At 36.8% G+C, this 16,027-nt stretch overlaps 1 protein-coding gene across 3 annotated transcripts in view; it reads right to left on the bottom strand.

Annotated features, from left to right (window-relative positions):
* Stam2 (signal transducing adaptor molecule 2) overlaps positions 1 to 16,021 on the bottom strand; it is a 54,028-nt gene extending 38,007 nt beyond the window's left edge. For 2 of the 3 annotated variants that reach the window (XM_010641404.2, XM_010641403.2), the window contains exon 1: positions 15,952 to 16,021. In XM_010641404.2, the coding sequence (XP_010639706.1) occupies positions 15,952 to 15,991 (40 nt within the window). In that variant the 5' untranslated portion in view covers positions 15,992 to 16,021. The remainder of the gene's footprint in view (positions 1 to 15,951) is intronic. The other variant, XM_019210196.2, reaches the window with a different exon arrangement.
* Between the last annotated feature and the right edge of the window lie 6 nt (positions 16,022 to 16,027).

Raw genomic sequence — 16,027 nt, forward strand, 5'->3', positions numbered from 1 at the left:
AAGATACTGGCAAATAGAACACAGCAAATCATCAAGAAGATGATGCACCAAAATCAAGGAGGATTTATCCCAGGGACACAGGGATGGTTCCGTATACACATATCAATAAGTATACACTATATTAACAGAGCCAAGGACAAAAAAAACCCATATAATCATCTCAATAGATGCAGAAAAAGCATTTGACAAAGTCCAACACCATTTGTGATAAAAACCCTACAGAAAATTGGAATAGATGGTCTCTATCTCAATCTGATAAAAGCCATCTATGACAAATTAACAGCCAACATCACACTAAATGGACAAAAACTGAAAGCTTTCACACTAAAATCAGGAACAAGACAAGGATGTCCATTATTACCACTCTTATCAATAAAGTTCTGGAAATATTAGCCAGAGCAATTAGACAAGAGAAAGAAATAAAAGGAATAAGGATGGGAAAGGAAGAAGTTAAATTATCATTATTTGTGGATGACATGATACTCTACCTAGAAGACCCCAAAAACTCCACCAAAAAACTTCTAGATTTAATAACCAAATTCATTAGTGCAGCTGAATACAAAGTCAATACTCAAAAATCAATAGTATTCCTGTACATAAATAACAAAACTCATTGAGAGAAATTGGGGAAACACCTTTCACAATAGTATCCCCCCCAAAAAAGAAAAAAAAAATACCTAGGAGTCAATCTAATGAAGGAAGCAAAAGACTTACATAGAAAACTACAGTACTCTGAAAAAGGAAATCAGAGAATATCAGAAATGGTAAGATATTCCTTGTTCTTGGGTAGGAAGAACCAATAGAGCAAAAATAGCCATACTTCCAAAATGGTTAAACAGATTTAATGCAATCTGGATCGAAATAACAATAGGCCAGGGATTTAGCTCAGTGGTTCTGCAACCTTTATCACAAGCACAAGGTCCCAAGCTCAATCCCAAATACAAAAAAAAAAGAAAAAAAATCAATAGTGTATCTCACAGAAGTAGAGAAAACACTCCTAAAATTCATTTGGAACCAGAAGAGACCTGGAATAGCCAATAGCCAAATAGCAATTCTGGACAACAAAGACAAGGGAAGGGGGCACCACAATCGCTGACTTAAAATTATACTACAAAGCTATTGTGATAAAAACAGCATGGTACCAGCAAGGGGGGGGGGACAGACCTGAGAATCAATGGAACAGAGTAGAAGATGCAGAAATAACTCCAAACACACTCAGCAACCTTATCTTTGAATTGTTGACAAAGGAGCCAAATACCTTCATTGGAAGAAAGAGAGCCTTTTTAATAAGTGGTGCTGGAAAAATTGGCTTTCCACATGTCAAAGTTTAAAACTAGACCCATATCTTTCACCATGCACTAAAATAAAAATGGATCAAAAATCTAAATATTAAAACAGAAACATTAAATCTGCTGGAAGATAGAGAATTTTTGAAGACATTGGTGTACACTTTATGAGCAAAACCCCAATCCCACAGGAAATATCACAAAGAATCAACAACCAGGATCTCACCTTATTAAATACCTTTCGCACAGCAAATAAACCGAGACAACCCACAATGTGGGAAAAAAATTTTCCAGCTGTTACTCAGACAAAAGATATCTAGAATATAAAAAGAACTTTAAAAAAAACAGGTCTCCCAAGTTAAAAGACTCAATCCAAAAACAGGATCTGAAATGAACTGACATTTCTCAGGTGAAGTAGAAATAGCAAATAAATATATGAAAAAATGTTCAACATCACTGGTCATTCAAGAGATGCAAATTAAAACAATGCTGAGACGGCATTGCATTCCAGAAAGAATGGCTGCTACCAAGAAATCAACTAATATACCCATACATGCTGGTGGGACTGTGGAAAAAATGAACTCTTTGGGCTTCTTGTTTCTGTCTCTTACAGATCTTGCTAAAAATAGCAAGCAGTAACTATACTATACTCTGAATGTCAGGCTGACTTGAAATTTCCAAATTTCCTATGCTAGATTAATTAGTACACTATCCTTTATCTTTTTATTTTTTTTAGACAGGGTCACTATGTAGTTCAGGCTGGACTTGAACTCATTATGTATCACAGGCTGGGCTCAAACATCATTCTGACTCAGCCTCCTGAGTGCTGGGATTATAGGAATATGTATCTATACCCATCTTTAGTCTACTGCCCTTAATCTCAGTCTCACAGTCTTAGGACCTAAACAAAATATACACACATCTTCTACCAGAGCACACACATGACCTGGAGTCCAACTGCCAATGGTATGCTTGTCACCACCTGAAACTCCTGAACATGATCTTTACTGTACACATTTCTATCAACATTCTGGTCTTCAGAGCTCTGACCAGAATCTCCCATGAAGCTTGGTTTACAGCTTTCTAGCGCTTTTTCATCTGACATGGCCAAATCTTTCCAAAGTCATCCTGGGAGTCAGTTCCAAGGCTTCTGAACCACATAATGAAGTAGTCATAGCAACAACCTTACTCCTGATACCAAAATTTGTCTTGGTCACGTTCTTCTTGCTGGAACAACTTAAAGGAGGAGAGATTTATTTTGGCTCATTCCAGGGTCAGCTGGTTCCAAAGAAACAGAATGGCAAAGAGGCATAGCAGAGATGCTTATGGCATAGTGGACAGAAAGCAGAGAGAAGAGTTAGGGAGAAAGATTCAACCTTTCAGGCCAAGACCCCAGTGATATGTCTCCTCCTACTTACCAAGTGCATGCTAGCTATATCACCCCATAAGCCAATCACCTTCCACACACAGGAGGCATTTTAGATCTAAACCACAACACAATAGCAGAGCAAAGATAATTAGTTTACGGCAGCAGAGCAAGAGAACAGTACCAGAGAGGAAGGGATGAGGAACCAGACATAGACCCCAGTCTCTTCTCTCTGACCCACCCAGGCATACCCAGAACTGTGCTCCACCAATCCCCTGGGCAGGTGGGTCACAACACTAATCAAGCTGACGTTCCACGCTGTCATAGGAATCTACTCTTTCCTCTTAAATCTGAAAAGCTAGCAACATCAATTACCAAATTTTGTGTATACCCACGGGTATGAGTACAAATACAAACATTCAATCAATTAAATCAGATCTTGGATCACCTAATAGCTCATGTAGTTCTGCTAGAACTCAATTTTTTATGATTTTTTCTATTGTCTATATGATATAATCAAATAAGCCTATTTTGATACTCCCAAAAGCCTTCCAACAATTTCAAAAAATACACAAAAGAACACATTGTTTACTTGATTTACTTTGATTTTTCAAAGAATATGGAAAAATTCTGATTTGAATACTGTATCAAGCCAAGTTTACCCTCTACAAATATAGGATTCACAATTATTCTTTTTAAAAAAGTATAAAATCTGAAGACATTATAATGGCCTGCCAAAAAGGACTTCATTTTTAAAGTGAACTAAATAACAGTTAAATTATGTACTTAGGAGTATTTTAAACTCATGGAAAATTTTAAATATTATAATTAAGAAACCATTCTTTTATAGTATGTCACTTTGCCCAGTGTTGGAGCCATATCTTATGTTATCTTCTGTAAAATACATAGAGATGGAGAGACTTAAAAGAGCCCACCTGGGGCCTAAATGTTAAATTGCCAGGGTTTGGTGGGTGTAAGTCATAACATTTCATCACCAGGCTTTGATTACTGTATATAGGGAGCCTCAAATACACAGTGAGGTATTTTAGAAAGAGTCTAACAATACCATAAGAACCATTCTATCAATGCCTACAAGGAACAAAAAGACTCCCCCTCCACACAGTCTATTAGGTTCAAAATACAGCTCTAAAAAGAACTCATCTACCCATAAAACTTCTAATAAAATAAGCTCTATTGGTATAAAAATTTTAACTATATAAAACAAGAATGCTTGCAAGAAACTGTTAAAGCTCCTCCTACTGTGTTTGGAAATGACAACTCATGACTGCTTTGTTTCCAAATGTGACAAAATGTCTGATAGGAGACTTGTTATCCTACCAAAAACAACTATAAAACAAGTTAAGATAGATAAAGTAATTGTTTCCGGGAAATGAATAACAGGCAGCAGTTGCCTTTGAAGGAAGAGAAATACAGATTCTCATGATGACCCCAGCTTTCTGCATAGAAATACTTCCCTATCCCAACACAATAGACAGTAGTTTAAATAGAACAGCTGGGTGTCAGAGACCAGATTTATAAACACAGGGATTCACCATAGGTGCTTGGTCAAGCTACACCCACACAGTGTCTAGAAGAGGTGCTCTACTATACTATATGTGGTTGAAAGGTCATGGCAGTGCTGGGAGCTATCCTACCTGTTAAGGACTTAAACGTGTGTATCCCTCTGAAAATTTGTATGTTGAAGCCAGGTATGGTGGTAATCCCAGGTACCTGGGGAGGCTGAGCTAGGAAAACTGCAAGTTCAAGGCCAGCCTGGGCAACTCAGCAAAAGCCTGTCTCAAAATTGAAAAAACAAAACAGAGGAGGTGCCTGTGGATGTAGCTCAGTGGTAAAACACTTGCCTAGCAGGCATGAGGCCCTGGGTTCAATTCCCAGTGCCAGGGTGATAGGGTGAACAGTACATATGTTGAAGCCCTAACCCCATCCAGTGTGGTTAAATTTGGAGATGGAGCCACTAAAGAGGTTAAATGAGGTCTGATCTCAGGGGATTAAGTGTCTTCTTTTTTTTTTCTAGTTTTATACTCTTTGTGTTTGCCTTTTTGGGGGGGTGGATTAGTGTCTTTTTAAGAAGAGGCACTGGAGAGCTAATGCTCTCATTCTTCACATGCACATACTACAGAGGAAAGGCCACTGGACAACCCATTAAAAAAAAAAAAAAAGCTGTCTCCAACCTAACCTCACCACACACTAACCTCACAGGTCCCTTGATCTTGACCTTTCAATCACCAAAAAAAAAAAAAAGACAATAAATCACAACTCTGTAAGTCACCCAATGTATCAACTTTGTTAGAACAGAGTGAGCAGATTAACCAAAAGCAAACACTTCATTCATTCAGTTGAAACCCCCAAAAGCCCACCTCTTAGAAGTAAAAGCCCTCTAGAATTTAAAATTCAAAGTTCAAAACTGAAATAGGCCTCACAAAGAATAAAACCAAGCCTGACAAAACCTAAAAGATCCTCCAATAATCTAGCTACTGACAGAATGAACCTCAGTGCCCCACACTGGAAGACAATTTAATCCAGATTCCAACAAAGAATAATCCACAGGGCATGGTGGTGCACGCCTATAATCCCAGCACTTGGGAGGCTGAGGCAGGAGGATCACTGTGAGTTTGAGACCAGCCTGGGCTACATAGTGAGTTCAGGTCAGTCTCGACTACATAGTGAGACCCTGTCTCAAAAAACAACAACAACAAAAAGAATAATCCATACATATCCAGCATAATATTAAAAAATTACTACATATGCAATGAGTGCTCCATAATCAAAATAGTAGTGAATAAACAGATGTTAGCAGAGCCTAAATAGAATTAGCAAAACAAAACAAAACAAAAAAACCAAAACTATGAAGTGATTGATTATTACATATATTTTCAATAACCTAAAGCAAAAGATGGTCATAAGTGAGATGTTAAGTGCTGAGCACAGAAATAGAAAACATAGGCTAGGGATTTAGCTCAGTGATTCCACTGCCTGCCTTGCAAACTCAAGGACCTGGTGCCAAAAACAAACAAACAAAAAGAAAAAGAAACCGAAACTATAAAAATGCAACTCCTAAACTGTACAATATATGAACTAAAAAGTACAATATATGAACATAACAGATTTTAAAATGTAGAAACAGGGTTAGGGAATATCAAAACATTTGAGAAATTTCAAAAAGCTTGAAAAATGGGGCTGGGGAATTAGCCCAGTGGTTCTGCTGTCTGCCTTGCAAGCGCAAGGTCCTGAGTTCGATCCCCGGTACCAAAACAAAATAAAAAAGATTGAAAAATAAGCAGAATCTCTATATTAGATTTTTAAACATGCTATGGAACAAACTACTGTGAAATTAACAGTTTAAAAACCACCAACTATCAACTCATAGTTCAGTAGTTAAAAATTCAGGCAGATTCTGCTAAACTCTGTGACTAGTGTTTTGGAGAGCTTATCCTTGGGGTACTGGTGTCACTGAACCAAAGTAATGTAATTAAATTCGTGTTCCTAGGAACTGTGTACAATGAGTACATTAAAAGACTTTAAAGCTTTCTTTAAATCTTTATGGAACTATTAAAATTCAATGTCATCCAGAATAAGATACACAGCATATTCTCTAAACACAATGCAATGGTTTTTTGTTTTGTTTTGTTTTGTTTTTGGTACCTGGGAACAAACTTGGGTCTTTGTGCTTACAAAGCAGGTGCTGGAACCACTGAGCTAAATCCCTGGCCCCACAATGTATTTTTATAGAAACATAAAACCCAATCACAGATGGGCATGGTGGCCCATCTGTCTGTAATCCCAGCATTCTGGAGGCTGAGGTAGGATTATAATGAGTTCAAGGTCAGCCTGGGCTACATAGTGAGACAGTGTCACAAACAAAACACCAAAATATCTCAAACCTAATCACATGGGCATACAGATAAAAGAGTGTAAGAGGGAAACATAAAAATTCATTATGATTAACTTAATTCTACATACCAGTACAGTATCTTTGAACGTGGCTAAAGTAATGCTTAGATCTTTGTCTTGGTCGTTTTTTGTTGTTGTTCCAGGGATCAAAGTCAGGACCTTGCCCTTGCAAGGCTGGCACAATGTCACTGAGCTAAATCCCCAGCCCTTGTCTTCATCCATTTTATAGTTCCATACCTGAGACCCAGTAATGTAGGAATAGAAATTTACTTCTCGTACTTCTAGAGGCTGGAAATTCCAAGACTGAGGCTTCAGCCTCTGGCAAGTGCCTTCTTGCTGCATTTTTATGAGGCAAAAGGTGAAGGGCAAAAGAACAAACCTATTCTCATAAACTCTCTTTATAGCAGCGTTAATCTACTCATGGAGGCAAAGCCCATGTGACTGTGATACATCCCACAGCCCCACCTCCCAGCACTGGTACAACACCTGAATTAGGGAGCACATTCAAACCATAGCCATTTCACAGGAAAAAACCATGCCTTATATGTAGTAAAACGCAAAAACTATTTTATATTTTAAAATTATAGTAAAATAGCAGAGAAAAATGCCAAAAAAATTTTTTCCATACATACACCAAAAAAACCCTACAAAATGGAAAGCAAGTAAATGAATAGAAATCATTTTGTAATTTGACACAGAACCACAGGTAATGGCTTTTACTAAAAATAGATCCTGTCCTTTCTTTGCACCAATTCATTATAAACTAATTATTTGAAAATGTAAGAGATTTGATTTTTCCTGAATAAATCATACACTTTTAACTATTAAAATTATTTATCTATTAAGTTTCTAAACAATTCTTATATAGTTAAATCTATATTGAAATAGTGAATGTCCATTACCGCAATCTTAGAGATTATAAATATTTCACCTCTTTCTCCGCCTCTAATGACACGTGGTACATTCTATGGTACTTGGGTTTAATATATACTTTCTCATTTAATCTTCCCCCCATTTAATGTGGTCATTTGCCTAAGTAAACTTTTGTTGATGCAATTCTTTAGTTTACTTTTGGCAAAAGCAGCAATGAAAATTAAAATATACTGTGCAGAGCCTGGCACGGTGTGTGAACCTGTAATCCACTCAGGAGGCCGAGGCAGGAGGATCAAGGCAAGTTCCAGACAGTGAGACCCTGTCTCATAAAACATATATACATACATACATACATACATACATATATACATACCACCCTGCATAATTTCAAAAACGAAAGCCTAGATAGGCCTCTCAGTACTGAATATTAATAGGAATTAAGTAATAAATTCTTGACATTTTGCTTATGCTAAACCATTTTATTCCTCACCAAATGAAGTAAGGATCCCATTTCATAGATGAAGAAACAGGTACACAGAAAAACAACAAGCAAAAGTTTATACAATTAGAAGTAAAACATATTTCAATCTGGACAGTCTGGATCAGTGTATACACTAAAGTTTAAACCACTACATTTAAATGCTTCAAGTGCAATTTTTGTGCCAACTTGCTAGATTAATGCTTCTCAACAAGCTAGTGTTCAGTTTCCCTATGTACAAATGACTTAAACATGCTAAACAGGACCATTCCAAGCAAAACTTGGAATTTGCTAGTTGTTACAAGCAAATGATCAGGCAAAATGCCAAAATTAACTTCATTTACTATGTAATATATTAACACAATATATTTAAGAACATCTTGTTGTGGAAGATATAGAATATGATTGCCACTCTTTTTCACTTCTTTACAGCCAAAACTTTTTGTGGGGACTATGAAGTGTTGGAAGAATAGGGCACATGGGGCAGACAGAAGTAAATAGGGGGAAGACATCAAAATGAATTTACTTAAACCACTATTTAAAAGTCAGAAAAAGAGATCTAAGGTAGACTTTATATTCCTGCAAATTCACTTGCTTCCTAACTGTGCCAAAATGCCCTCTCTAATCCTATTAGGTGAGATCCAAGCCCCCTCCCAGTTCCACAAAACAAGTATGCTCATTCCCAGTGCACCCTCACATCACGGAACAGGGCTGAAGCATAAATGTTAGTCAGCATAATTTCTACTGTGATAGACCTGTCAAGGAAGCATCTTGTGCAAGACACTAGGCTGGAGAAAAGAAAAACAATGAGACTCCAGAGTAGCCACTACCACACCAAAGAGTCACAGATGGAGGATCCAAAGCAGAGAGGCTAGCAAGTGACTTATTGACCCCCACAGAAGAACATCATTATGCACACAGTGGAGTGTGTCTTCAGGCTTCAAAAGTAGTATGCCATTCACTAATTAAACACTGAAGACCTGACTTCTTTACATCCAGCTTTGAATATTACTTCTTAGTGTATGGGCTTTGGATAGTTCACCTGACTCAAATCTGAATCCAGACTCTCAATTTTAAAATTAATTTAAAATGGCTGGCAGGCTTAGAAAAGTGGCAAAAGCTAAGTGAAAAGAAAAATGAACAAAAGACTTAAATATACTTTGAAAAAGAAGGTATCCATTTAGTAAATGTATTTAAAGATGATCAACATCAATATTCATTAGATAAATTATACTAAAAATATAATGAAATAAATACTTGAATATTAACATCACACCATCATGCACTACAAATTTTTGACAAGAAGCTGAAGTAATATGAACTAAAAATAAGTAGGTGGCTACTTCAGAATGTCAGTAACTTTTAGGGGGCAATGGTTCATTCCCTAATACCTGTCCCACTTTTAATTCCTATATGAAACACATTTATTCATCTCCAGGCAACATAACAGGGCCTATTAAGGCAATAAAGTTTTGGTTTTTTGTTTTTAAGTTCTTCTCTTCAGCTTCCCCAAAGTACATTTCAAGTACTTAGTATTATAAGGAAAACTAAACTATTGTACCTGCCATATTTCCTTGAACAGTTTTTAGACAATAGTGTTCAGATAATTTATGACACATGAAAGCAAAAGAAGCTTCTCCAAATAACAAAAAGTCCCTTTCAGTTCAAAGACAGGAGTGATATTTATTACACCTAAAAGATGGGCACAATGTTTATTACACTTAGAACAGCTGAAGATACTAATAAGTCAATGTAAAACTTAGTCCTAGAGAAGAAAGGAAGGATGGGGGAAAAGAACAGGCAAAACCAAATGTCTCAGGTTTCTAGAAACAATATCCTCAGCAGGGGTGGGGCTTGAAAAAAGCTGCTAATTGGCTGATATTTTGATAATAGGAAGACTACTGTAAGATACAAAGAAAAACTTTGTAACTTAAAAGTGTAAAAAAATCAGGCCTGCCCATGACTTCAGTCCAGGATTTTGAGGCCAGTCTGGGCAACAGAGACTCCACTTCTTTATGGGGGCAGAAAGGATGATGAATCAAGCTACAGAAAGAACTGAAAAGGTCATATTTAGAGACAGAAGGTAACAGATATGGCTTACTAGCACAGTGCTTGTCTCACCTGCACAAAAAAAGAAAGAAAAGAAAAAGGCAATCAAGGAGGAGGGAAAAATAACAGGAAATGATGTAAGCCAGGTGTAGGAGGTCATACCTGTAATTCTAGCACTTAGGGTGGAGGCAGGAGGATTCCAAGTTCAAACCTCCGCTTAGGTAATTTGCAAGACCTTTTCTCAAAACATTTTGAAAAAGGGCTGGGGATGTAGCTCAGTGCAGAGACTTCAATTAAAAGAAAAGAAAAAAAAAGAGGAGAGGAGAGGGGGAGGCTTAGGGAGGGAGGGAAAAAGAAAATATTCTTAAGTTTTATTTTTATGTTTGTTTAGATGGTCAGAATTATCAATTGTCAATTACTCAATGTTTGATATTCCATTCTACATACTAAACAAAGTCTACACTTTTTTCTTTCTTTGAGACAGGATCTCACTACAGGCTGGCCTAGAACTGGCTACTTAGCACAAGGTTTACCCTTAATACTATAAAGGACATCTCTGAGTTTTATTTAAACAGAAAACAGGTCATATCTGCCTAACAATACTGCTGTAGTATCACAATGTATGTTTACTTCTAGAATATTATTTTCTTAATCCTGTCTTATTTTGAAACTGTAATACATGAGCTTAGAATTAAATGTTACTATCAAGGAATTAAAATGTATAATTTAATTAACATCAACTTATGTGAAACAAAAATAAAATTACAGTATCTTTTATCTTAAATCCTAAGAGCCTAAAAGAAATCTCCTTTTATAATGATTTTAACCAATCTGTCATAAAATTCATACGGAAGAACAGACCCCAAAATAGGTGAGACAATCAAACAGGAGAAAAATGAGATATGGATTTGCACTACTATTTATAAAGGACGACAAAAATGGTGTTGGTGCAGGGATAAAGAGAATAGTGTAGGAAAGCAAGCACAGACATAAAGCCTGCAGATTCAGTCTTCGTAGGTTAAAAACCTAAATGTGAAAAACAAAATTTTAGTAAAACTTTCAAATGAAAACAGTATATGATCCTTTTAGCTCTGAAGTAAAAATGGCTATCTCTTACATAAGAAAAATAAAATCAAAGAGGAATGACAAATATCACCAAATTAAAACTAACCTAGTGGGCTAGGGATTTAGCTCAGTGACACCATCTACCTCGCAAGCACAGATCTAAGTTTGATCTGTGGTACATAAAAAACAAAACACACACACACACAAAAAAAACAGTAACCTACTTTCTTTTTCCTTAGGCCTTTTTTAATTTCTTTGAAATAGGGTCTCAAGAAGTACCTACACTGGTCTCAAACTTGTGATACACCTGCTTCAGCCTCCCAAGCAGCTGGAATTACACACATGTACACTGTGCCCCACAAAACATATTTTTCCAATAAAATATACCAGAAACACAAGAAAGCAACAAGCTAGAACACAATTTTGCAACTCACATTGTCAATGGAAAAGTAGTACAATACATGGAACGCTAAAAATTAAAAAGAAAAAGTAATCCAACAGTATAATATACAAAAGTAATGAAAAGCAATGTATAGAAAAAATGGAACGACCTAGAAACATAAAGATCCTAAACTTCACTAGCAATAAAAACAAAATTAAAGAAAGCAATATATTATTGCACAGCCATTAAATGGGCATAAATTTAAAATTCTGACAATATCCAGCTACAGGAACTATAGGAACTTCCCTTACACTGTGAGTAGAAGTGAAACAACAACAAACAATTGAAAGAGCAATTTTTCAACTCTGCATGAACTACACTTTTGAAGAATTCCCTATAATCCCTAGAGTATCCCTCTCATGAACACAAGAAAACACAAAGAATTTTCAATACAGTGTTGTTGTAATATCAGTAAATTGGAAACAATTTTAGGTCCAACAATAGGTAACTGGATAGATAATGTGGTGTGTTCCTACAATAGAATATCACAAAGCTATTAAATTAATGAAATACAGCTAGAACATAACTGAATAACATGAAAAATGTTGAATGACAAAAAAGTTATAGAACAAAAAAATTACATTATTTTTATGAAGTCCAAAAACATGCAAAACATAGTATAGCCGTATATGTGTAATATACATATTTACAAAATAGAATTTCTAACTACTGGTAGAGTAACTCTGACAAGGGAAAAATAGAATAACACAGCTACTGAAAATACTAAAATATTTCAACTGTACATGAACTAGGCTCTTCTAAAAAAATAATAGTCAAGCGATAAAAATGGAGTTTGTTATACTTTATGCTAAAAATATTTCATAGTTTAAAAAGACCTCAAAATATATTGATTAAAAGTTGTAATTTCTGAAAATATTGGAATTTTTTGGTCCTATGCAAGTAAAATAAGGTATAGGAAAAGCTGCCTGTTGAGGCTACCATTTTCATCTGTAACCAAAATTTTTATTTTTAACTTTTTACAAAGGTTATAATACAGTATGTTCAAGGATTGCCTTAAGTAAATTTCATAAATTTGAATATATACAATAAATTGCTATCATTGGAATACTGTCACTATCTGCTTTTATATTGGGATTTCTTATAAAATTTCACTGGAGAAAAAGATTGCATTACTGAAAGCCCCAAGCAATCTGTCAAGTTCTACTAACACAACAAAAGTCAAACATGAAACAATACACATAATCAAATTTCACTTGGAGGACTGGGGATTTAGCTCAGTAATGCTGCTGCCTGTCTCACCTGTCTCACGAGCACAAGGTCCTAAATTCCATCCCCAGTACCAAAAAAAAAAAAAGAATTTAAAAAATTTCAGTTGGAGGAAATACCCTCTCAAGGTAAAAGTTCACACTTGAAACTGCTACATCAAAAGAATTTTACAGTGGTACCAAATTCAAAATCAGCTTTAAAGACACACATGCTAAAATTGATGAAAACAGCAAACACTTAGCAATCAGCAGTATACAGCAGGCAAAAAAATTTTTACCTGGTGAATAAGCAAGAAAAACATAAACATGAACTGGAGTTAGGGGAGAAGAGACAAGATCTGACTTGGGAACAAATGTAGTTTAACTGGAAAAATTGGTATAGAATATAAAGAAATAACACCTTCCCTTTTAATACTAAGCCCTAAAGCTTCCCATTGTGACTCTGTCATGTTTTACCTTCCTCTTGGAAACTCCTTGGTGGATAACCATATCATATACGCACAGTAAGAAGTAACTACTTCCTGATAGTGAGGAGAGGATAGTGTTAACCACTATGAGAAAGCTCCTACCTTAAAGTGCTTCTCATCTCTTCAGGAAGAAGACTGTTTTAAGTAAAAGGGAGGATGGCTGAGTGTGGTGGTGTATACCCGTAATCTCAGCACCAAGGCTGAGCCAGGAGGATCACTGGGAGTTCAAAATCAGCCTGGGCTAGATAGAAAATTCAAGGACAGCCTAAACTATAGTGAAACCTGGTCTGAAAAAAAAAAAAAACAAAACAAAACCAGCCGCCTGGTGACACAGGCCTGTAATTCCAGCACTCAAGAGGCTGAGGCAGGAGAATCGCTGAGTTCGAGACCAGCCTGGGCTACATAGTGAGTTCCAGGTCAGTCTCAACTACATAGTGAGACCCTGTCTCAAAAAACCAAAAAAAAAAAAAAAAGTAAATAAATAGTGGGAGAATGTAAAGCATCTCACTATTCCTATATGTATTACACTATACTTATCACATAAAACTACATTTTTCTTTTTTCTTCTCTTTTGGTACCAGAGATTGAACTCCGATCCTTGCACTTTTCTTTTTTAGCTACGTGAGCCTCTGAAGGGCAAGAACTAAGTATATTTATTCATTTTTGTGTCCCCAGAACTTAACACAATGGCTGACAAAGGTAGCTATTTGATGCATGCTGCTGACTGAAGAGTGAACAAAGGTATGATTGAAGAAAAGTAAAAATCTAAGTCAAGGAAAATAGGTGAAAAAGATGACAACATAAAGGAAAATTCCAGTAGAAACACAAATCAATGACTAGGAATATGACTCAGTGGTAGAGGACTTGCCTACCATGCAGAAGGCCCTAGGTTCAATTCATAGCCCCTAAAACACAGAAGTCAAATCAAATCAAATCATGACTGATTTACCTATTTTAAATTAAAAGAAGCCTTAAGATATAAAAATACAATGCATAATTTTTGTTCATTTAAGATTCCTTAGTATTTTGTTCCAATTTTTGAAGTTATACACCCTCAAATAAACTCATTCTTTCACCCCTAACTTACCTTTTGTTTATTTGTTTTTGTTTTTGGCTTTTTTTTTGTACAGAGGATCGAACTCAGGACCCTGCACTTGCGAGGCAGGCAGCAGAACCACTGAGCTAAATCCCCAGCCCCCTAACTTACCTTTTAGACAATGATTGCAGTCATACCTGAGCTAATAAAAACTTGAAACTGGTTGATGGCTCTACCCATTAAAAAAAAAAAAAATCAATGAACAATTACCAGTACCTCTTCTATTACAGTGGTAGGACACTGTGATCTACTAAACCATGCAAGGACCTCAGGAGCCACTGAAGGGAAGATTAAAAAAAACCAAAATAGGCAGAGCAATTCAGACTACTTTTACTAGAAAAGTTTTCAGCCGGGAAAAAAATGGGCTTCCAGAAAACTTTAACCTTGAAGAAAGAGCGCAGTTACTAAGTTTTAAAGTAACTGGTCTTACACTCTTGCTTCATCTGGGTCATTTCACTCAAACTAAATGAAAGCCTTCATGATAGTAAGAGAAAATACAGGTTTCATCGGGTGTGGTGGTGCATTCTTGTAATACTAGCAATGGGGAGGCTGAGGCAAGAGGATGGCCTCAAGTTCAAGGCCAGGCAAGGATACATATTGAGTTCAGAGCTAGCCTAAACTACACAGTGAGACCTTTTGTTTCAACAAAATTACAGGTCTCACAAAGGTAGTATAACTAAAGCAAAAGAAGAAATGTGTTCCAAAAGCAGACTGAGCCTCAGCATATTTTCTATATTTATGACAGTCACTTGTGTTCATCTAAAAAGAACAACGCTGCATGAAATAATGTCAATACATATTTGAAGACTAAGGGTAAACACGTAAAAAAGTACCTCCTTTGAATACAGTTTTGGGATTACATAACGTATCAAAATGAGACACTTTCTAGTCCTCATAATTAACTTTAAACTATGAAACGGGTGGCTCACTGCTCAAATGTACAGTATTTTGCGTGACTCGCGCACAATTTTCAGCCATGCTTTTCTTCATTCTAACTCCTAAAAATCTACCCAGAGATATGGAGCTACTGCTACAAAAATGTTTTCTCAGCCAGTGTGTCTTATGGTTATCCTAATACTCAATAAGGTCTTACGTCACGTTCATCTTTTTCTCATCGTATAGTCACTGCAAGGGATCAATTAATATTTTGCCCCAACAAATGTGTGTTATTCTGGATGTTGTAAGATTCTGAAGTTTGCCGTTTCATACCCTTAAGACAGAACATCTCATAGCATCTTCACAATTGTAAACACCTCCTGTACCTGCACTATTCAGGACTTGGATGCACATATAAGCAATGTGAGGTAAGTTCTCCCTATTCAACGGGGGTAAGTTGAAGTCCTCCGTTTTGGGGAGCCCTAAACAGCAAGATGTCTCCTACAACATCTTCAAGGGGTAGAGGGAAATTAAATTAGCTAGCTCTGGAAAGAGCAGGAAGTTTGTTATCGCCAACTCCGCAGTTCGACTCCAACGAAATCCGGCTCTTCCCACTACTGCGCTCGGCGAAGGGAACAGCCCTTTTCAGGAACCCCAGCCTCAGGCCACCAGGAGGTGCGCCACGGGCCCCCCCAAACACCCGACGTTTCGGCAGCGGCACCGCCCCTTCCCTCGCTTACTTCCCAGTCTCCACAGTCGCCACCGCCCACTTTTTTGCGGGACAAACAGAAGCCCAGGGCCGAAAAGGCTCTCACCTACGTCCTGCTCGAAGGGGTTGGCGGCGAAGAGAGACATGTCGCCTGCGCCCGAGCCCCTGTCGCTGCGGTCCGG

Source organism: Fukomys damarensis, unplaced genomic scaffold, assembly GCF_012274545.1.
Source record: "Fukomys damarensis isolate Sample0158 unplaced genomic scaffold, DMR_v1.0_HiC HiC_scaffold_29, whole genome shotgun sequence".
NCBI lineage: Eukaryota > Metazoa > Chordata > Mammalia > Rodentia > Bathyergidae > Fukomys > Fukomys damarensis.